Source organism: Callorhinus ursinus, unplaced genomic scaffold (genome assembly GCF_003265705.2).
Source record: "Callorhinus ursinus isolate GAN/ISIS: 27379988/994484 unplaced genomic scaffold, GSC_fseal_2.0 scaffold70, whole genome shotgun sequence".
Lineage (NCBI taxonomy): Eukaryota > Metazoa > Chordata > Mammalia > Carnivora > Otariidae > Callorhinus > Callorhinus ursinus.
This window is the reverse complement of record NW_027397132.1, coordinates 4,575,788-4,596,586: the sequence shown is the minus strand read 5'-3', so window position 1 is coordinate 4,596,586 and position 20,799 is coordinate 4,575,788. Positions and strand designations below refer to the sequence as shown.

General features: G+C 64.8%; 1 protein-coding gene across 1 annotated transcript in view; it reads right to left on the bottom strand.

The window, feature by feature from the left end:
- Positions 1-20,793, bottom strand: part of TTYH3 (tweety family member 3) — a 29,804-nt gene extending 9,011 nt beyond the window's left edge. The window contains exons 1-9 of the mRNA XM_025863847.2: positions 20,485-20,793; positions 7,081-7,250; positions 6,856-6,967; positions 6,502-6,722; positions 6,128-6,223; positions 4,917-4,989; positions 4,352-4,427; positions 2,158-2,213; positions 1,409-1,501 (exon numbers count right to left, since the gene is read on the bottom strand). Coding sequence (XP_025719632.1) covers positions 1,409-1,501; positions 2,158-2,213; positions 4,352-4,427; positions 4,917-4,989; positions 6,128-6,223; positions 6,502-6,722; positions 6,856-6,967; positions 7,081-7,250; positions 20,485-20,607 — 1,020 coding nt within the window. The 5' untranslated portion in view covers positions 20,608-20,793. The remainder of the gene's footprint in view (positions 1-1,408; positions 1,502-2,157; positions 2,214-4,351; positions 4,428-4,916; positions 4,990-6,127; positions 6,224-6,501; positions 6,723-6,855; positions 6,968-7,080; positions 7,251-20,484) is intronic.
- Positions 20,794-20,799: the final 6 nt, after the last annotated feature.

Here is a 20,799-nt window from a genome sequence, read left to right as displayed (position 1 = left end):
GGAAAGATGCCTCACAGAAACCCTTTGGGGTTGACGGGGCTGCCTCTAGACCAGCCGCTGTGTTACGGACCCAACACTGTGTTACGTGGCGCGTGTTCAAAGAGCGCCCTGTGATCCTGAAGCGGATCCCAGGATAACAACTCACCAACAGGGCCTGAATTGTGTCCCCCCAGCAAATTCATATGTTGCGTTCCTAACCCTAAATACCTCAGAACGGCGCTGTATTTGTCGGCGGGGCCTTCCAGGAGGTAATTAAGGCAAGTGGAAGGTCACGAGGTGGGGGGGGGCCCATCCCACGGGACTGGGGTCCTATAAGAGGAGGGGGACGGGGCCACACACAGGCCCAGGGGGATGACCACCCGAGCACACGGGGAGATCTCCATGCCCTGGACAGAGGCCTCAGGAGACGCCAGCCCAGCCCACGCCTGGCCTCGGTCGCGTTGACTTCCAGCTTCCAGCACGTGGGGGAGTGAGTCCCTGCTGTCTAAGTCCCCCCCGTACGCGGAGCTCCGCTGCGGCAGCCCCGGCTACCTCCCCACTCACTCGCAAAGTACCCAGAGGAGCCCTGGCCCAAACAGAAATAATAAAAGAAAGTAATTTTAATATGTATGTTTATGTGTCCCATCTTTTTTTTAACTCAGATTTTGCCAACAGCTTGTTACAGAAGGTCCAGCGGGTCACGAGAGGAGCCTGAGCCCAGCTGTGCGCATGGACGGCCCCCCACACTCTGTGGTGGCGCACGCACGGGCAGGACCCCCACGGGCTGGCCCCCCCGGCCCCAGGACGCTGGGCTTGGTCAGGAGTGCAGTAACAGACATGTGGACGAAATGCTCGGGCCCCAGAACCCCGCAGGGGAAAAGCCACCGCCCGCCCCCCCCAGTTCCCGGAACACCCCCAAGGGCGGGGGGCAGACCTTACTTTGTTCCTACATCTGTCCCCATTTTCCCTTTTTATTTTTATTTATTTATTTATTTATTTAAAGATTTTATTTATTTGACAGAGAAAGACACAGCGAGGGAGGGAACACCAGCAGGGGGAGCGGGAGAGGGAGAAGCAGACTGCCCACCGAGCAGGGAGCCCGATGCGGGACTCGATCCCAGGACCCCGGGACCATGACCTGAGCCGAAGGCAGACGCTTAACGACTGAGCCACCCAGGCGCCCCCCTTTTTATTTTTTTAATTCGAAGAGTTTGTATTACTTTTAAAATAAAGAGCAGAATTATTTTTAGAATAAAAATAATTGGCTACCCCAAGCCCCCAGGGCAATGAAGGGCGAGTGGAGGGGAGGAGGAGAAGCCTCTCCACCGAAGGGTGGGAGAGAGGGGTAGACCCCTGGCAGGGTCCCAGCAGGAGGCTGCCTGAGCTGGGGGCGCCGGGGCAGGCGTTGCTCACCGTGCGGCCCACTCACCTTGGTGGCCGGGGACTCCCGGGGGACCGTCTTCAGCAGCTCAGCCACCACGTCCTGCATCTCCACCAGCGCCTTGTGGCTGCCAGACAGCTTCTGCTCCACAGAGAGGCTGGCTGATTCCAGCTGGGGCGGCCCCCCTCCCCCAGCCCCACGCGCACCCAGCTCAGGCGGGTCGGGGCCCCGGGGGTGCCCTTGGGGAAGCTGCTCCCTCTTCCCCGTGAGGCTGTCCCCACACGTGCAGAGGTAATACAGATTCCAAAAGCACAGTGACTTCAAAGGGGTAGTTCTTCAGGACCCCCGAGGGCCATGCAATCATGTGCAGCGACAGGCAGTGGGCCAAAGCGTTTCCCTCCAAACTCCACCATGACACCTGCCTAGTTATTCCACAGTGGGCCCCGGACCCCTCCCGCGGTGAGGCATCCCTGGGCCCCTCCGCGCCTGCCAGACGGCTGGCTCTGCCCTGCAGGGTGGCCAGGGGCAACCCAAGAACTGAAAGGAATCCGAGGTATTTGGACGGCATTAAGCAGTCCACCCCAGAAGACTTGCGCCGACGGCACCAGGGCGCTAACCCCAGGGGCAGTTAGTGATGTCAACATGGCATTCATCCAGCTGCCCCCCAACAGTTCCTCGGGTCCCAGAGTCTAATGACGTCTGAGAGGGGCCAAGGGGCTAAGGGGCTGCACACATCGGGGCTGTGCGACTCAAGACCTGTGCGGCCTCCCAGGGGCAGGAGAAGCCCGAGCACTCACCTGCTGGAAGGGGTTGGTGGCACGGGGCGAGCAGGCCAGGTAGTACTGCAGGATGTCTGCAGAGAGAGGTCCAGGTAGCTGCGTGAGGCCTGCCGCGTGCATGTGCTGTGCGCGTCTGTGTGTGCACAAGCACGTGTGTGCTGATGTGCATCCGTGTGCACGTGTGTGGGTATACATGCTTGCACATAACTGTGTATCTACATGTAGGTCTGCGTGTGTGCCTGTGTGTGCATTTCTGCACACGTGCGTGAACAGACACGCATGCCCGTGTGTGCACGCATCTGTATGTTGTGCCTGTGTGTGCTCGAGCACGTGTGCGAGGAGATGTGGCCTGCAGGGAGCCCAGGGCCAGGGCCCAGACCCTTCTGCTACAAGCAGGGTCCTTACAGCATGCACGATCAACTCTTGGGGCACAGCCCTGTTCCTCCCTTCCCCCTGGGGCAGCAGACGGGGCACTGGGGGGTGGGCAAGGAGTCAGAAGAGCCACGGGGATGCATCTGCTCCTGGCTTGCTGGGGCAAGCTGGGATAACAGTTCTTAGGCTGGAGCAGCGCCCCCCAAAGGAGGGGACACAGCCTGGGTGTGGCAGCTGGGGGGAGCCCAGGACTCAGGTGGCCTGCCTGTCTTCTCCCCATAAACACATGTGTCGATTTGGTGTCCAACATTCCCAAAGATGGGGTTTCACTTACAATTCTGATTCTGAAAACCTCAAAAGACCCGAGCCTGGCTGGAGCTGAGGGGGAACTCAGACCCTGTCTGCCTGGCCCCATGTCCACGAGGCCCTCCGCCCGCAGGCCCGCTTGGCGGGGTCAGGGCCCTTAACCTGAAGCAGCGACACTGCTTTGGAGTCCCAGGCCTCCCTTCTGGGGGCCCCCGGGGCCTGGGGCAAGAGCTGGCACGCACATCAGGCCTGCGCTCCCACCGAGCGTATGAAACCCAGTTCACTTTGGCCACTTGTAAATGGAGCCAGCACGCCGGCCTTGGCACTGCCTGGCCCTGGGAGGGGTGGCCTGTGGCTCGCAGGCAGGGGCTCACGCTCCCTTGAGGCTGGGGGCTGCTCGTGCTTGCTAAGGACCCACGAGTCCTGAGCAGTGAGGACCCGGGGAGGCCGGGGAGCAGACAACCCTCCCTCCTGGGGGTGCTCCTCAGGCTTAGGTGGAACCTGTTCCTTCAACCAGAGAAGCTAAAAACCAGCCCACGTGCTCACGCCTGTGGCTTTCTCAGGCAAAGAGGGAAGACGGTCCCGTGAGGCCAGGATCTTAAGGCCACTTACAACAGCCCCCTACCCTACTCTCAAGGAAGCCGCAGCACTAGGGCAGCAGGGCAAACCCACAAGCTTGGCTGCACCCGAGCCCCAGCGTCCCACATGCCTCTGCCTCCTGCGATGGCCAACGTGCAGCACACTGCGGGCTCCCAACCCCAGACCTGCTCCCCACCCACCCCGCCTCGGTGCAGGGCTCCTGAGACCACGGTGGCTCAGGCAGAGAGCAGAGTCCTCGGTTGCTCCCTCCCTACACCGTGCTTCTCCAGGAGCCCCATCCTGCCGCGTCACAGCACGTCCCCCCATCCACCTCTCACCCCGCTGGCTCAAGGCACTCCATCTCCTGCCTGGAGGGGCACCTCGCTGCCTTCCTGCTTGACCTCCTTGTCGCTCCAACAGCTTTGAAGGAAGCTTTGAAAAGGCAATCCAATCGTGGACCATGTCTCTTCAGGGCTTCCAACCCTCCAACGGATCCCCCAGAATTAGGCCCAAATTCCTGCCCTCTCCTGCCCTGCTGGCCTCCCCACCCTCTCCTCCCACAACAGGTCTATTTTCTGCCTCACAAACATATCGAGTTTGTCTCTGCCTCAGGGCCTTGGCACAAGACACACAGCCTTCTCTGGTTCAATTTTAATGCCACCTCCTCAGCAGGCCACGCTGTCTGCTCTGCAGCGGTCTGTCACCACTTGCCCCCCTGGCCCCGTCACCTGCCTCCACCCTCACCCCACCCCCATCACTGGCCTCGCACAGCACCTAGCCTCATATTCTCGGCACCCCCCAACTCACAGAAGGTGTTCCTATTCACTCACTAGCTTCCTGATCCTGCCTCCCCCAGACCGAGGGCCCACGACGGAGGGGATGCCTTGGCCTCGCTCAGTTGGGTCTCCCTAGCCTGGCCACCGGGTTGCCGGCTCAGACACAGCTGCAGACTCACCCCCACTCAGCACCGAGTGCTCCTCCACCATCCTGGTCACATAAGTGTCGGGGTCCACACAGAAGTCACTGGAGCCCTGGGGGGAGGTGCAGGTAAGGAAGAGGGGGTGACCAAGCTAGGTCCCCCATCCTTCAGCTCTCACGGATAGAGCCTGAGCCCCAGGTCTGCTCTCGGCTCCGGAAGGTAAAATATGAATGTGGGAGGGGCGCCTGGGTGGCTCAGTCGGTTAAGCGACTGCCTTCGGCTCAGGTCATGATCCTGGAGTCCCAGGATGGAGTCCCGCATCGGGCTCCCTGCTCAGCGGGGAGTCTGCTTCTCCCTCTGACCCTCTTCCCTCTCGTGCTGTCTCTCATTCTCTCTTTCTCAAATAAAATCTTTAAAAAAATATATATATATATATATAAAATACAAATGTGGGGAGGCACTGGCTTGCTGTGTGCCCACAGAAAGGTCCCCACTCCTCGTGGAACCTCGGTGTCCCAGGGGAGAGGCGTGTGCCATCTCCTCCCCGCTCCCCATGCCTCAGCCCAACAGACCGGGATCACACATCCCCCCTGCCACTCACCACAGACACGGCCAGCTCCAAGCCCAGTGCGCCCCAGCTGATGACCAGGGCCAGGACCCCCAGTAGGCAGACCCTTGGGGCAAAAGAAAGCCAATCAGCACCCCCCAAAGGCTGGGGTGGCTGCAGGCCAGAGGGCCGGAGCCCTGGGGAACATCTGGGGGTGTGCCCACACAAGGGCTGTGACTCCTCCTTAGCTAGAGCCACCCGAAGGCCGGGCACGGACAGACCTCCCTCCCAGCTGGGGCAGGCCGGGGTGCGGCTCATAGTAGGGCCGGGCGGGGAAGGGGGTGCTGGTCTTCCTGCTCCCCCCTCCCCCTGGCAGGCAGCGGGTCTTGGCCTTCGCCCGGCTCTCCAGAGTGTGGCCAGAGGGACCTGTTAGCCTGGGCCAGACCCCGCGGGGCCCAAGCCCTGCAGGGTGCTGCCTCGGACCACCCGGCAGGGTTGTGGCCGGCTCCCGTCTCACCTGAAGCCTGACCTCACCTGCCTCCCCGTTCCCTGCAGTCCAGCCCCCCAGCCTCCCTGCTGCTGCTCACACTCTCCCCACTGCGGGCCACGTGCTGACGGTCAGACGTCCCTGGGTCCCCCGGGCTCTGCTCCGGTCTCCCCTCCCCCGCCAGGCCTCCAGGGCACTGCGGACTGCCCTGCCCACCCCGTTCTCCCTTTCCCGCAGCACTGTCACCCACAGTGCCTGGCCCACGTGGGGGCAGGACACGGCTGTTCAACTGTCCCGGGGGGGGGGGAGGAGAACATCTCACCACTACCCTACAGAAGAGCCATCTCTGTCTTCATCTTTGAGATGAGGAGACGGAGTGTCTGTGTCAGTGGGCCACCCACCCAAGGTGGCCGGCTGAGTGAGCGGCACAGTGGGGCTCTGAATCCAGACCGCCTCCAGGCCAAGGACAGAGCCTCCAGCTTGACCTTCTGGCGTCCCCACGATTAGCTGATCCGCACAGGTCCTCAGGTGTCTCTGGTTACAGTGTGCGGACTCAAGGGGGAGGAGCCCAGCAGGAACCAAGGACCGCCAGGGCAGATGTGCGCACCACTGGGGGCACAGGCCAAGGGCACAGGAGGGCCAGAGTGGGGCCCCACCCTTGGGCAGACCAGTGTCCAGATGCACAGACGGGGGAGGGAGAGCGGGCCTGACTCAGAAGATGGTGCTTTGGGTGCCCTCCCCCACTGTCCCCCCCCGCCCCTCAGGCCCACAGACTCACCCAACCAGAATGCCCTTGGAGCTGCGGATGAGGCCGACCAGCACCAGCAGGCAGATGGCCACGTCAAGGAGCAGCAGGCCCAGGTAGCCCAGCCACCTGTGGGCACACAGAGGGTGTGGGTGGCGCCCTGGGATGGGGGTGGTGCTCAGGCAGGGCCCAGCAGACCGGAGGGACAACCTGGGGCCCAGAGGCACATCCAGGGGCAGTTCAGGAATATGGGGACTACAGGGACTGGCATCAGCCTTCTTGTAAAAGAGGTCCTGGGGAACTCGGCCCCTCCCACCCCTAAAACCTCAGCCCCGGGGCTCTGCGGCCACCCCTCCCACGGGCACTAGGGGCCAGGTGGGACGGGCAGAAAAGAGGGCCAGCCGCACCTGTACCAGTCGTAGAGGTCCACCTGCTCCGCCAGCACCTCGAGCGACACGGTGGGGTTCCTCCAGAACGGGATGGCAGCTGTGTAGCCCAGCAGCGTCTGGAGAAGGCCCTGCAGCCGCTGGACTGCACGCAGGGGCTCTGGCCGTGTGGCCAGCTGCCGCTCCAGGCTCTGCAGGCTGGGCTCCGCCGAGCGGTTCAGAGCGGCCGCCGTGTCCCACACCTGTGCCGGGCCGGGGGCCGGTGAGCCTGGGTACAGACCCGCCCCCAGCACATGCCCACCCCTCGGGCACACACGCAGACATTGGGTTTAGGAGCAGGGACAGAGCCCCCCTCCCCATTGGACGGCCACTCACGCGGTCCTGGACCCCTGCCACCGTGCGGTTGGCGTGGCGGAGCGAGTAGGTGGCCCGATGGATGCCGTCACTGGTCTCCCCGTTGCCATAGAACCCCACGGCGATGCCGGCGCTGAGACGGGGGCGGGCGGGAGGCGTGTGAGGGCGCGGCCGGGCCCCCCGCCTGCCCGCCTGCCCGCCTGCCCGCCCGGAGCTCCCCCCGGCCCCGCCCCGCCCCGCGCTCACCTGCAGACCAGCGTGGCGATGATGACGCACCAGGCGGTGCAGCAGCAGTCGGCGTCCAGGTGCTCCTCGCTCTTGCGCCGTCGGCAGCACAGCCAGAAGGAGTAGAAGAGCAGGAAGAGGAGATCCAGGGCGAGGCAGGCCAGCGCGGCGGCCCCCAGCAGCAGCAGCGCCTGTGCGAGGTGGGGACGCGGCGCTGGAGGAGCGGGCGCGCGCCCGGCTCTGCGCACCTGTAACACCGCGCGCCGGCGCACTCCCACCGAACCGTCCTCCAGCTCTGGGGACACTTGGGTGCTTGCCTGCGATCCCCCAGACTCCCGTCCTTAACCCTGCACTAGCCACCAGGACCGCACCCAAGCCACACTCGGAGGGGCCGGGCGGGCAGGGCCGTGGGGTCCTCCCAGGGTCCTCCCCCGTCAGCGTGGACCCTGCTCTGGACCTGGCCGCCTTTGCGAGGCCCGGGGCCCTGGGAAGCCAGAAGGGCCCCGAATTCTCCAGCCACATCCCGGGAGTCACCAGGTGGAGGATGTGCCCGCGGCAGCCCCCTCCTGGCACCGAGGTCGGCACCCGCCACGGGAAGTGGTTCACTTGATCCAGCAGGGACACCCACTGTGGGCTGGGCCTCCATCTGTTGGAACACGGGCCAGGCCTGCCTCCCCTGGGCACCACGCTCTCCCTATCGCCTGGCCCAGGGCGTCACCTCCGTTCACTGGTAAAGAAACTGGCTTCAGGGAAGATACGGAGGAAGGACCCATGTGCCCACATCATGGCCCCGCTGGGACCTCTACCACATCCTGTGTTGGGGTGGGGGTGGTGGCCTGACGGGGCTTCGGGCTGGGCCTGACCATGTGCACCGCATGGGGGGGTGGTAAGTGCCACGCAGAAGGCCCAACACACAGCGGCACCCACCCCACGGGGACCATCAGATTTGTGGTGTGGCCGCTGGGCACCCCATAGCTGCCCTCACAGGCACTGCCGCAGAGACACTGGGCCTCAGGGGGACCTGGAAACACCCTCCCTCCCCATGTCTGAACGCTCAGCAACGTGGCTGTCCCTGGAGTGCCCTGGGGGGTGGAACGCCCACCTGCCCCCCCCCCCTGCAGGGACCCTTGGGAATGGAGGCTCAGCCACAGAGGCCCTGGGACTACTACCTTGCAGCCCTGGCCCCCAGCACCTGTCTCCCAGGAGATGGTTGCCAGGCAGCGGAGGCAGGATGGCACTCCCCGCCCCCCCCCAGGAGCCCGCTGGTCCCAGAGATCTCCCACCAGGCCCACCATCCCTCGCCAGCCCCCCATACCTGAGGTGGAGCTCTTCCACCTCCCACCTGACCAGGGCCTGCACCTCCAGCCATGCTTCAAAGCAACATTGGTGCCCTGCGGACTGAGGAGCCGGGCGGCACGACGAGGCACAGGGTGGGGGCCCCATCTTGGGGGAGACCAGGGTGGCACCGTGGGGCTGCAGTCACAGGCCACGGCCGTGCCCTGTGGGCTGCCATCCGGGGCTGGCGCCCTCCATTCCTCCTTCAGGCCGGGGGTGCAGCCGCCCACCGCCCCTGCACTGGCAGGAGGCCTGAAGGGCCCTGGCCGCCCCTGCGCACGCGTGGGTGGGGGGAGGGGAGCTGGCCTCGGGCCACCTCCTCAGCCCAAGGCTCCCGGAGGCCAGGGGCGCTCATGTCACAGAGGGTAGGTGCTCCCACGACCCAGGCCGCAGGCAGGGGTCTCCAGGCCAGAGTCGGGCGTGTCATGGGGCCAAGGGCCAGCCAGGGAGGGGCTCGCCTCGCCGGTCCTGGGATCAGGACTGCCCTCACCCTGCCCAGCACCGGATGTCAATAAACATTAGAGCGCTTGCAACAGCACGGTCTAATGGGTTCCCTGGGTCTGCCTCCCACGCACGGGCCGGACATTGACCCGAGGTGCCACAGGCCCTGCCCCCCCCCCCCCCTTATCGGGTAGAGGCAAAGGGCAGAACACAACACGGCCCCTGGGGCCATGGCTCGCTCGGGACATCTGTGCTGCCACGACCAAGGCCACCCTCCAGCCCCCAGTCACCATGTCCTGACACGGCCACCGGGTCTCCTCCCCTCCCCCGCACCCTCAGAGACCACACCACACCCAGATCGAGCTCCCCTTAAGGCCCTGCTGACCCTGGCTCCCATGGTTCTAACAGCCTTCCAGGGCCCTGGCTGGAGCAGGCGTACCCTGCCACCGTGCCACCTCCTCTCCTGCACGTACCTGCCCGCCCCCCCGCCCCGGCCCCGGAGAACAGGGCGGGCTCGGAACGGGTGTTCAAATCCGCACATGGACGCACATCCTCCTGAGGTGGGGGAGCCGGGGCCAGAGGCACAGGGCCCGAGAGCCTACCCGGCCCCTCACAGCGACGACAGGCCCAGTCACTGCCTCAGGGGTGTCAGGACCACCCACTCCCATTTGCCAGATGGGAAAACTGAGGCAAGAGAAGCACCACCGGCCAAGCAGGCCCCTCACATCTGGAGCCAGGCGGGGCTCACCGCGCCTTTGGGAGCCAAGGCAGGTGCCAGGCCCCACAGGTCCCCGACAGATAACGCTCGCAGCCCCTGGAGCTGCCAGGCTGGTGGGGGGCGGGGGGCGGCACCTGCTGGACGTGAGCTGGGCCACGCAGAGCAAGAGGGCAGGACGGGAGCACACCGGGACAAGTCTGTGGGTTGACCGTGGCCAGGCACCTCTCTGAGCCGGCTTGTCCTTGTCCGGAAGGTCAGGGAGGGGGGCCACACCCCTGCGGGCAGAAGTTCCACTTGTACCCTTCTTGAGTCCTCTCCTACAGCTTTGATTTGGTTTGTTTGGTTGTTGTGGGTCTTTTGGGGTTTTCTTTTCTCGAAAACCACACACTTGTACTAACTTTGTAATTAAAATGCAGAACCAGAAACCCGTTAGTAGCTCTCTCCAGCTGAGCGTGGGAGGCCCCTGGTCCGAGCCCAGCTCTGCCACGTGACCGTTCCCGCGCAGTCGGGCCCTGCTGCACTCTGCACCCCGGTCTCACCTTTGTGAGGCGATGTGACCGTCCCCCGGCCCCGGGGCTGTCCTGCAGGAGAAGGCCCCCGGCAGCCGAGGTGGGGTGGGCCCCTCTCAGTCTATGGCGTGGTCACACAGGCCCTGCGGGTGCCCAGTCCCCCAGGAGCCACAGTGGAGGAGAGGGACACCCTGGCTGGCTACCAGGAGGCCCAGAACTGCCTTCAGTTAGACAGAGGCACGAGGGAGGAGTGTTCCGCCCCACCCCCCCAGCCACCCTAAAACTCAGGCCCACGTGGAGCGGTCCAGCCTGCTGGGAACCAAAGCACCAAGGTTCTAATGCTGCTCAGCCTGGCTCAAAGACATGACCGTGAGTCAGTGACTTCAACCTCCATGCCTCAGTTTCCCCACCTATAGGGTGGAGACAGGAACCTCTGTCTCCTGGCCGGGGTCCGTGAGGACTGCAGGAGCCAGTCCCTGGAGACATTCAGAACAGCACCTCCACGGGGGTCCCCCAGGAAAGGTCAGGGTCTCGAGGGCTGCTGCCCGGTGGACGGCACGGGGGCAGAAAGTGGACATCTTGGCCGCTGGGGCAGGGGGGGTCCAGGACAAGCTGAGCACGTCCACATCTATGCCCACACGTGCACTCCCGCACCCATGCGTTCCTAGATGTTCACGCCCATATTCACACTCACACGTGCACATGAGCGGTCACCCTGTGGTCTCCCCAGCAGCCTGTGGCTGGAGCTCCTGGGGGTCGTGGGCAGGGAGGGGGGTCCCAAGCACCCGGGTGTTGGGCCACCTGCTGTGACTGGGAAGAGGGGAAGGCCGCCTCACACACGGCCACCTGCCTGGGGACATAGCCGCCACGGCCACAGGCGCGGAGGACACCACTCCCATCCCAGCCCTGCCTCACGGCGCCTAGTCAAGGAGCAGGGGCTAGGGGACGACCACTGCCCAGGGAGACCCAGGGCCAGGCTTGACGGTGATCCTGCGTCCTGGGGCTCAGAGCTGGGTACCAAGGGGGTAAGTGACTTTGCAGAGGCTTCCCTGGAGGCAATGACAGGCAGAAGCCCGGGTGCCCCCGCTGCCACCCCCACATCACCCCTGTAACCCTGCCCACTGGGAGCCAGGCGTCCACACACCCGGGGTGTTACCTCGTCCCCTGCTGGTCTGTCTGCCCAGCTCCAGGAAGCCCCCTGACCAGGAGTGGGGTCTGTCTGCCCACACCTTCCGCGGGGAGTGCTGGAAAGGCCTCCTGAAGCTCATCAATTTAGCAGGGGCGGTGCCCCCTCTGGCACTCAGACCTGGCCCCCCGGCTCCCCACCCCAAGGTCTGAGCGGCTCGGAGCTTCGTCTCTGGCAGGACGGCGGGCTCCGGGGCCCGGACCACCACAGCTCCCCTCAGCCCCAGGGCAGGTGCCAGCACCCTCCCGGTTCACACAGGGGGGCTCGGCGGCGGTGGCGGGGGGGGGGGGGCGGTCCAGCCCATCACGGTGAAGCTGCAGAGCCTGTTGCCAGCTGGGTGCCCGAGCCGGGCACGGGGGCGCCCAGCGTGACCTCTGGCCCCGTCTCCTCTTCGGCCGGCGTCCCCATGGCAGCCCCGCCTCCCCTGGCCAGGGGCTGGCGTCCCCTTCACTTCCCCTGGGCCCATTCAGAAAGAGAATGGGAAATGTCTGATCAGCATCTGGGCTCTGACCAAATGGAATTTTCCGTCTGTGATGGAAGTGATGTCAGCGCTCGGTCAGGCGAGGCGAGATGCTCAGGCCCGTATCCTGACCGCGGGCCGCGGTGCCAGCTGCCAGCCACCTGAAGCGCTAAGAGCACGCTGGGCTCTGTGAGGGTGCCTGCAGTGGGGCCTCGTGTGGCCCTCCTTCCCCTCCAGCCCCTTTTTACGCCCCCGACCCCCCCCCCCCCCAAGGCCCCCGCAGCCCCTGCCAGAGGACGGCCCCCGCCCTGGCCTGTGCCCACACACTCTCCTGTGAGCCCCAAGGCCCCCCAAAGCCCCCACCCACTCTGGAAACACCCCACGAGCCAGAGCTTGGGGTCTAGAGCCTCCCCCTGGCCCAGGTCTGAGGTCTCCCGAGGGACCCAAGACCCCAGCCTTGGCAGGCGAGCAGAGGGCAAGACGGGCCCAGGGAAGCAGCTGTTTTCCGTGTGAGCCTAAGCTGGTTCCCTGCACGGGGTCGGGGGGGATCCCTGGCTCAGCCCCAGGCTTGCTGGCAGTTGGGGTACCGGGGGCCCCAACTAGCCCTGGGAGGGGAGGGCCCACAGTGTGCCACCAAACCTTACTAAGAGCTTTGCAGCGGGAGGCTTGGCCCCATCCATGGACGGAGACCACGGTGTGAGGGGCTGAGGACTATGAGCCGGTCCCTTTGACGCCCCACCACTGGCCTGGACACGGCCTATCAGTGGCCGGGCCTCTGCACCCGACCCATGCACAACGTCAGGCTCAGCTCCAGGGCAGGCCACACCAATGTGCCCGAGGCCAACAGACCAGGGTAGCCACACAGGACCCCGGCTACACACAGGAAGCCCGGTCGCAGCCACATGCAAGCCTGTGCGGGAGCACGTCACATGTGGACCACACGTTGGGACCCCCAATGGACCATCTCCCCACACACCCCCTCCCTGGAGAGGAGCCTCTGTGCCTGAGGTTCCCCCCCTCACCATGGCATGAGAGGGGCCAGCAAGGCCCCAAAGCCTGCAGAGGTGGGTGCCCCTGCAGAAGGCCGTGGTCGGCAGGCCTGCCCCTCAGCTTGCCCCCGCTCCTCCCTGCACCAGCCCTCCCTTTGAGGCAGCTCGTCCAGCGGCAAAGGGCAAAGCTCCAAAGAGAAGGCAAGTCCAAATTCCTCCAGGTGCCCAGGACCCCACTGCCCCACACCCCAACATCCTCATGTTGGTCACCCCTGCCTCACTGGAGTGGGGAGGCCCTCGGTCCGGGGCCAGCCTGAGACCAAGCACATCAGCATGTGTGGCATCCAGATTCAGCACCAGGCCTGACATGGGGACACAGGGCACAAGACACACAGCCCCCGTGGGGCAGGCGTCTCCCAGAATCCCGGCAGTGCAGGCCCCACAGTCTTGGAGGCCCTGGGAGCCAGGCAGATGACCAGGGGTGCAGAAACACGTGTCAGAGCGCACCATCAGGGCACCATGGGAGGCAGGGGATCCAGGCTGCCCACCTGTGTCCCGAGGGGCACTGGTGGATAGGGCGGGGGCAGACAGGTGCGGTGGGAGGGGAGCAGCATGCCCCTCCACTGCTTCCAGGGGCAGGGGGGCGTCCTACCCCAGCCCCAGAACGGCCAAGGGCCTTCCTCCAGAGGAAGAGACCAGGTTAGGGTGTCCAGGAGGCTGGCGGGATCCCAAACCGCAAGGCACCATCTAGGGACGCACACGTGTGTGTCGGCCGGAGCCCTGGGGCTGGGCTGGGCCGCAGCCCTGGCTCCTCTGTGTCTGGGGTGCCTTGCCGGGAAGGGCTCCCAGCGCACAGGGCTGACCGCTCCCTGAGGGCTGGCTCTCGGCCTCAGCAACCACTGTGGCCCAGCCGCACACACGGCTCGCTGGTGCCCCGACCGCCTGGGGAGGGGGCAGCACCCACCTTCCAGGCCAGGGGCCTGAGGCCAGGAGGGACACAGAGGCCATACACGTAAGTGACGCAGGAAGCAGTGTCTGAGCCCACACAGGCCTCCTGAGGAAAGCCCCGGAAAAGGCCCGCCTCACCTCCCGGGCCAGCCTGAGTGGGTGCCGAGGGCCCTGGCCGTGCAGCGGAGCTGGGCGCCAGGCTGGCTGTTCGGCCCGCAGCCCCCCACGCCTCTAACACACTTGGCTGCAGCTCCCAGATGCCGACCAGAAATTAAAAACAGATTTTCCACTGAGCTGGGCTTGGGTTTCACGAATTCCATGACGGTGAGCTCGTGGCCATCCTGGAGAACGCACAGCCAGCGCCCGGCCAAGCAGGAGCCCAGAAGGGGCCCAGCCGTCCGTCCGAGTCCCCCCAGGCTGAGGTCTGAGACCTGGAGCACCAGGCTTCACATGGACATGCAGCAGCTGCGCCCCGATGTCCCCACAGGGTACACACCACACTCGCCCTTGTCCTCCAGGAACCACAGGGACAGAGGCGTGGCAAGGCCGGACCTGGGCGGAAGGCCCCGAGGAAGCTCTAGCGGGTCATGCCCCAACCCAGCCCCCCACCCGCTGCCCTCTGGGTGCCCGTGCCACACAGGCTTACGGAGTGAACGGTCACACAAGAGCATGGCACAGGGGCTGCCCTCCCCACGGCGAGGGTGTCTGTTTTGGTCCTGGTGCTCGAACGCATTTCCCAGCATGACACCCAGAAAAGTCCTCCGCTCCTCCCCAGGCTTGTCTGTAAGCGCCTCTCCACTGGCCACCCCTAGAGACCTAGGCCACAGGCCTCACAGACAGCCCAGAGCCACCAGACGGGCCCTGTCCCATCACTGGGCCAGCCCGAGCCCAGTCCCAGGACACACATCAACCAGGGAGATATGGCTCAGGGGGTGCAGCCTAACCCCAGACTCGGGGGCCAGGGCTGGACCACACACCAGAACCTCCGTAGCAGCCCTCACGGTAGTCAGGAACCCAGTGGAGTGCACGGGGCCAGAGCAGAGAGAACTGGGTGGGGGGCACCGTGGGCCGGTACCCTCCTCAGAGGAAGAAGGCAGTGGCCACTCAGGCTGTGGGCAAGCCGGCCTTACCCCACGCCCTCGGCTAGTACGGGACAGGCCCAACCACCACGGGTGCCTGTGGGACAAAACAGAGCCCCTGTGGTCGACACCTACCCCTCACAGCCCACCTGCCTCTTCTGTGGGGACCCTGGCCTCAGCCAGCTTCCTCTGGGGAGTGGAAGGGGCCTGCCAACTGAGGCCCGAGGGGGGCCCCATGTGTGGGTTTGTGTGTGTGCACGAGCCCATCTGGGCACCTAGCAACCCAACCCCTGGGCAGGGGGGCAGTGGAAAGGGAGTCTCACGAGGGGCCCCGCACAGCCACTCTCCCACAACCCACCCGCCCCCTGCAGACCCTGGCGCAGCCTGGGCCCTCCACCTGGTCCTGCTCCTGGGGGCACACCCCATACCCAGGTGCCTTCTCTGCAGCCCTCCTCCTGCCCCTGATATTGGCCTGGAGGCCTGGCCTTGACTGAGACCCACCGAAGTCCGCACAGCCCCATCCAGAGCATGAAGCAGACTCGCTGTCTCGGCAGATGTGTGCCATGGACGCCCCAGGAGCCCTGCTGGGCAGACGGCAGACCCGATTTGGGGGGCATGTGCCATCCCATCTCTGGCAGGGACCCCAGGGCAGGCCCTGGCATTCATGGGCCCCTCCTTAGGACCTTAGCTCAGGGCACCCTCTGGACGGTGGCCCCCACCAATGACAGCGTGAGTGGCTCCCTGCTCTGGGCAACCGGGCCCAGCATGGCCCATCAGAGCCCCACCACACCGAGCTGCCATGGTCTGTCTGTGGGTCTGAGTCCTCACCCTCCCCAAGACCACGAGAAGCTCCGCAGAGCCATGCGAGGGCTATGTGTGTGTCCTGGCCCAGCACAGGGCTAAGGGCAGGCACTCCTGGGGTTCTGCCACAACTACCACCAGCCCGGTCACATGCCCCAATCCTGGGGCGGGGGTCATAGGGGGGAACTTCCCATATCTGTGACCCAGTCCCTGGGCTGCGGATTTGGTTCCTCTTCCCCAAAGACTCAGCAGAGCTGCCTGGGGGGAGGGGGCCCAGTCCCGACACCCACTGTGCTCCCCAGAACCAGCCCCTGCTGGGGGGCCCAGGAAGTCTCTGCACGGGGGCTGCCGTATCCACGGAAAGGGGGGGTGGCAGGCTGGACCAGCAGCCACCGATGCTGGCTGGCCAGTGGCCTAGACTCTGTGCCTAGAGCGGCCATGACCCCCACCCCAAGGGCCACTGTGTGGCCGCCCAGAGAAATGCTGGGAAAAAGAACAGCAGGGGCCCCTCTGGCAGCGCAACTGTGGCCCGGGCTAAGAGCCACAGCGCAGCCTGCCCAAAGCCTGCCCAAGGGCCCCTGGCCGGGGCCAAACAGCTCATGTCCCTTCCTGCCCGTCCCCTGCGCAGAGCACTACAGCATTGGGGACACGGGCTCCTCACCACCTCCCCAGACCCTTGAAAACTAGGCATAAGGATGGGGCCCGATGATGCTGACTCCACAGCAATGCCAAGTTTCCCATGACCTCCCCCACGCACACCGCCACCAAGGTGCAGACCTGGTCACAGAGGTAACCAAAGGCCGCGCCCCCAACCCCCTCCCCCGCCAACAAGGAAACAGTCCATCTGTTCCACAGGGGCTACCCTGTCCCCGCACCCCTGCAACCCCAACGTCCAGCTCCTCAGCTCTGTCCGTGCACGGGGTACTCTAGAAGCTTCCGCCCACTCCTCAGTAAGCTCTGTCTCATTTGGTGTGTTTCTGTCACCTGCAACCTCAGCATCCTGACTGTCACCATGGGACGCTGACCAAGCGTCAAGAACCAAGGGCCAACAATAGGGTCCAAAAGGCAGTGACAATAAGGGCGCACGGTGTGAATGTAGTTTTAAGTGACACCCACCCCACAGGACTCTGCATGGACAGAATCCAGCCAGAGGGGCTTTTTGGGGGTTTTTTTCACGCTTGTTCCTATTTTCCAAATGTTCCATGAGTGTTTATCAGTTTTGTAAATGAGAAGACAGGCGACCCACACTTTTCTGAACCTCTGGATCAGTGACGAGGGTGAGAACAGGACCGGCCCCCCCACAGGGCACGGCTGCTATGCCACCACCAGCCTGCAGTCAGGGACGCGACTGAACTTGCTGGAGTCTGTGGTCATAGCTAGGAGACCACTGGCCCCCGACGGTCATAGGACCCAGAGCTCAAAATGCCCTCTAAGCAGACCCCAGATCTGGGTTCACGCACCTCCAGGCACAGAGTGCTCACTACCTCCCAAGGCAGGACATTCAGACTCCCTTATTTGGGGCTGAGGCTCAGGCTTCTCTCTGCCTCAGGGCCTTTGCATGTGCTCTTCCTGATGCCAGGAACTGTCTTCCCCAAGGTCTTTGCGTGGCTACTTCAGTCTTATCTTTAGGGTCTCAGGACGTTCACAGCCTAGCTGACACCCTCCACGGCAGGCCTGGTAGCACCTCCTCCAAGAAGCCTTCCCTGACCACTGAGCTCCTAAAAGCCCTGTCCTGATGCCTCTGGCACCTCATAGCTTCCAGCCCACCCCCACCAACCCCGAGTTGGCAGAGGGAACAAGCACGGATAAGAGAGGCTAAGGGCAAAGGGAGTGAAGTTGACTTCTGTCTCAGGACGCAGGGGTGTGGAGAGGCTTGGGAGGGGGAGTCATGAGGGCTGGTGGGGACTGATGGGGCAGACACCCTGAGGGAAGCCCAGAGAGATGGCTGGTCGCACCCAAGGTCACACAAGTAGGAAGCAACAGAGCTGGTGCCCGGGCCCCCACTCTCCAGCCTGAAGAGAAGGCTCCGGGACCCCTGCCCAAAGCCAGGACAGGCCCTACCATCACCAGAGCAGGCTGGCCTCAGGCCACATCAGGCCCCACACACGGGGCCCAGCCGGCTCCACTCAGCCGTGATGGCCACTAGGGAGTCTCCTCCTTCCTCTGGGCCTGCAATCCTCCTCACTGCCCCCCCCCCAAAAAAGAGGCCCCCCCCCCCCCCACTGAGCCACCCCTGGTGCGGGGAGCTCTGGGCCCAGCCCCAGGGGAACCAGATCAGCAGCCCCTCCTGCCAGGCAGATGGGGGGTGGGGTAGCACAGAGCAAACTCCAGAAGCTTCTCTGCCTCCTTCCAGTATCTGCCTTCCCACAGATCCCATCAGCCCCCACACAAACCACAGTGGCACCCTCCCTGTAATCTGTCCATTCAGCAAACCTCACGGGCCCCCAAGAGATGGATGCAAAGGCCGTGGGGCACCTCCTCTCCAGGATGGCAGCCTTGGGAACATGGGAACCTGAGACCCTCAGCCCCAAGAGAAATGCCATCCTTGCTCCTGCAGAGGCTCCAAAGTCCCCAGTGGAGGACCAGCCAGGACCCTGGGAGCCCTCAGAATCGCCCTGCGTCGGCTCCTAGCCCCTGCAGGGGGCCGGCAGAGGGGGACCCCGGAGGCCCCCCCCACCCTCCCACGACTGACTCTGGCTCCTACCATCTACTCATTATGTGATTCTGAGCCAATCCCCTCTCTGAGCCTCGGTTTGCTAATCTGTACAATGGAGACAATCATCCTCATCTCCCAGGCTTGTGTGAGAAAGGGCTGGTGAGAGACAGCCCCACACACTGTCCCAAAACGGCCTAGCTCATGGGGTTTTCCAGTGGATTTTACCAGGGCTCCCAGCAGGGGATGGTGGGGGCAGGAAATAGCAAAGGCTGGTCTCCTCATGCCACACACACCCCCTCTTCCCTGGACTGAGGTCCCACTTGTCCCCTGGGTAGTCCAGAAGGCAGAAGCCCTCCTCCCCAGTTGGACCCAGCCCACATGGGGGGGGGGGTACAGGACTGCCAGATCCTGTAGCCCAGGTGGGGGCCTGCATAACAGGCTCCCAGGCCAAGAGGGGGTGCCTGGGTCAGGAGGTTGAGGGCTCTATCACCCACCAGAGGGAAATGGGATGGGAACAGCTGCCCCCCAACCGCAGCGAGGAATACTCCACCAGGGGAGGCAGGAAGGGGCTGCAGGCCATGGCTCGCACTGACCCACTGCCCAGCCATGCAGGAAAGGAGCTCTGTCTATTGCAACCAAAAATGGAGCAGGGGCACAGGGCCCTTGCACCCCCCACTGCGACCCCACGAAAGTGCGCCAGCCCAGATTTTGGGATGTGACAATGAAGGATCAGAGAGCTCAAGTGCTCGCCTAAAAGCACCAGCACAGGAGGGCAGGGGCAGGATGTATGTCCAGGCCTGGCTCATTCTACAGCCCCCAGCCAGGAGCGGAGGCGGCGGGGGATGGAGACAGGCTGGTTTCCACGCCGTGAATTATTCAGTGGCTAATTCTGCTCCGCAGAGAGGAGGCAGGAGAGTGAGTCAGAGCCCTCCCACAGCGGAGGAGGGAACAGTACTCACAGAAGCTGGGGGCAGACACCAGGGACCTCTCAGCGGCACAGGGCCCTGCAGGGAGTCAGACTGAGTCGGGGGGGGGGGGGGGGGGGGAGGGGGGGGGGGGGGGGGCAGCCACCATTCTGGAGGCCTCCACAGGCTGTAGGCATCCGCCCCTCACTCACTCCCCACAACGTATCCCAGGAGCCCCAGAGGGCGGGGGGGGCAAGCAGCCGGTCCAACCGAGGTTGGCAGCATGGCAGGTGCAGCCGGCAGGCCAGCTCTGTGCGGATCCCAGACACCCCAGGTGGCCCCAGGGGCAGCCCCAGAGCTTCCCAACTGATAACTGGCAGAGAACTTCCTAAAGTAAAGCATGGCCCCTGGCCTGCGGGTGCCAGGGAACGGACGTGACAGAGCCAAGACATAAGGAAGGCCCCGGGGAGCACAGAAGGGTGCTGTTCCCACCCTGGTCAGCACCCCAAGGCTGGGCTTCTAGAACGTGGGCGTCGAGTTTTATAAAAATCTTGCTGTCTCTGGGCATGCCTGGGCAACCCCTGGCCCCCTTCTAGTCCGCTTGGAAACAGATCAGCAGGGCTGGGGGAGCAGGCCCGGTGGGGAGAAGGCTGCAAAGGCTTCCACTGCTCCCCACTCTGCCCAGGCTCAGCCCCTTTCCAGCCTCCCTGACGGAGGCCCACCTCGGGTTCCTGTGGCCGGGCCTCCCTTCCTCAGGGGCTCCTGGCAGGCCAGGTGTCACTGCACCTGGCTATCCAGCAGGGGGTCACTGCGGGCCAGAGAGGGCTGGCATCTGCCCAGCTCACTCACCCACCAAAATCTTGGCAGGGCATGGGATTCCCCAGCTTGGGGTGGGGGAGGGGGGGGAGGAATCCCCTCCCGGCTGCACCCTGTGCTCTCAGGTGTCAGCTTGGTTTCAGAGCCCGGGGCTCCTCTGGGCTGGGGGCTGTGCAGGGCCCCAGCTCAGGGCTGCCCCAGGTACTGGGCAGGGGCCTGGGCTGGAGCTGACAGCTGGCAGAGGGGGCTCCAGGGAGGGAAGCGAGGAGACTGCACATGACCCCAGAAAGGAGGGCCTAAGTGACACCAGAGGAGGAAGCTAGAATCTGCAGGAGGGCCGTGGACCCTCGATGCAGGATGGGGGTCTTTAGGCGCTCGTGGAGGGGAGCCCCAGGACGCAGGAGGAGACCCCGGAGAAGAAAGGGGGCTGTGACTCACAAGAAGGCAGAGGCGACCCTCGGGGAGGGGGACCCCCGAGACCCTCGATTAGGGAGGGGCGTTTCGGGAGTCTTCAGACCTTCGAAAGGAGGGGCCGTGACCCAGGGCCCTGACCCCCGACCCGGGGGGGGGGGGGCGCGTCACCTGCTGGTAGTCGGTGTCCTCGGGCCGGAACTGGCTGCTGGTGGTCTCCCAGCGCAGGTCGAAGTGGGGGAGCCGGTGCAGGAGGTTCACCCACCAGGGCGCCGCGTAGCTGACCCCGGCCATGGCGGGCTGGCCGTCTCGGGCGCGTGCCGCCGCGGGGCTCCCTCGCTGGCCAGGGGGCGAGGGGTTCAGGGGTCCGCCAACCCCCGCCTGGCCGCCCGCATCGCCCGCACACTCCTGGGCCCGGCCCGGCCCGGCTCGGCCCGGCTCGGCAGCGCTCGGCTCCGCTCGGCCGCCCGCGCCCGCCGCCTCTTT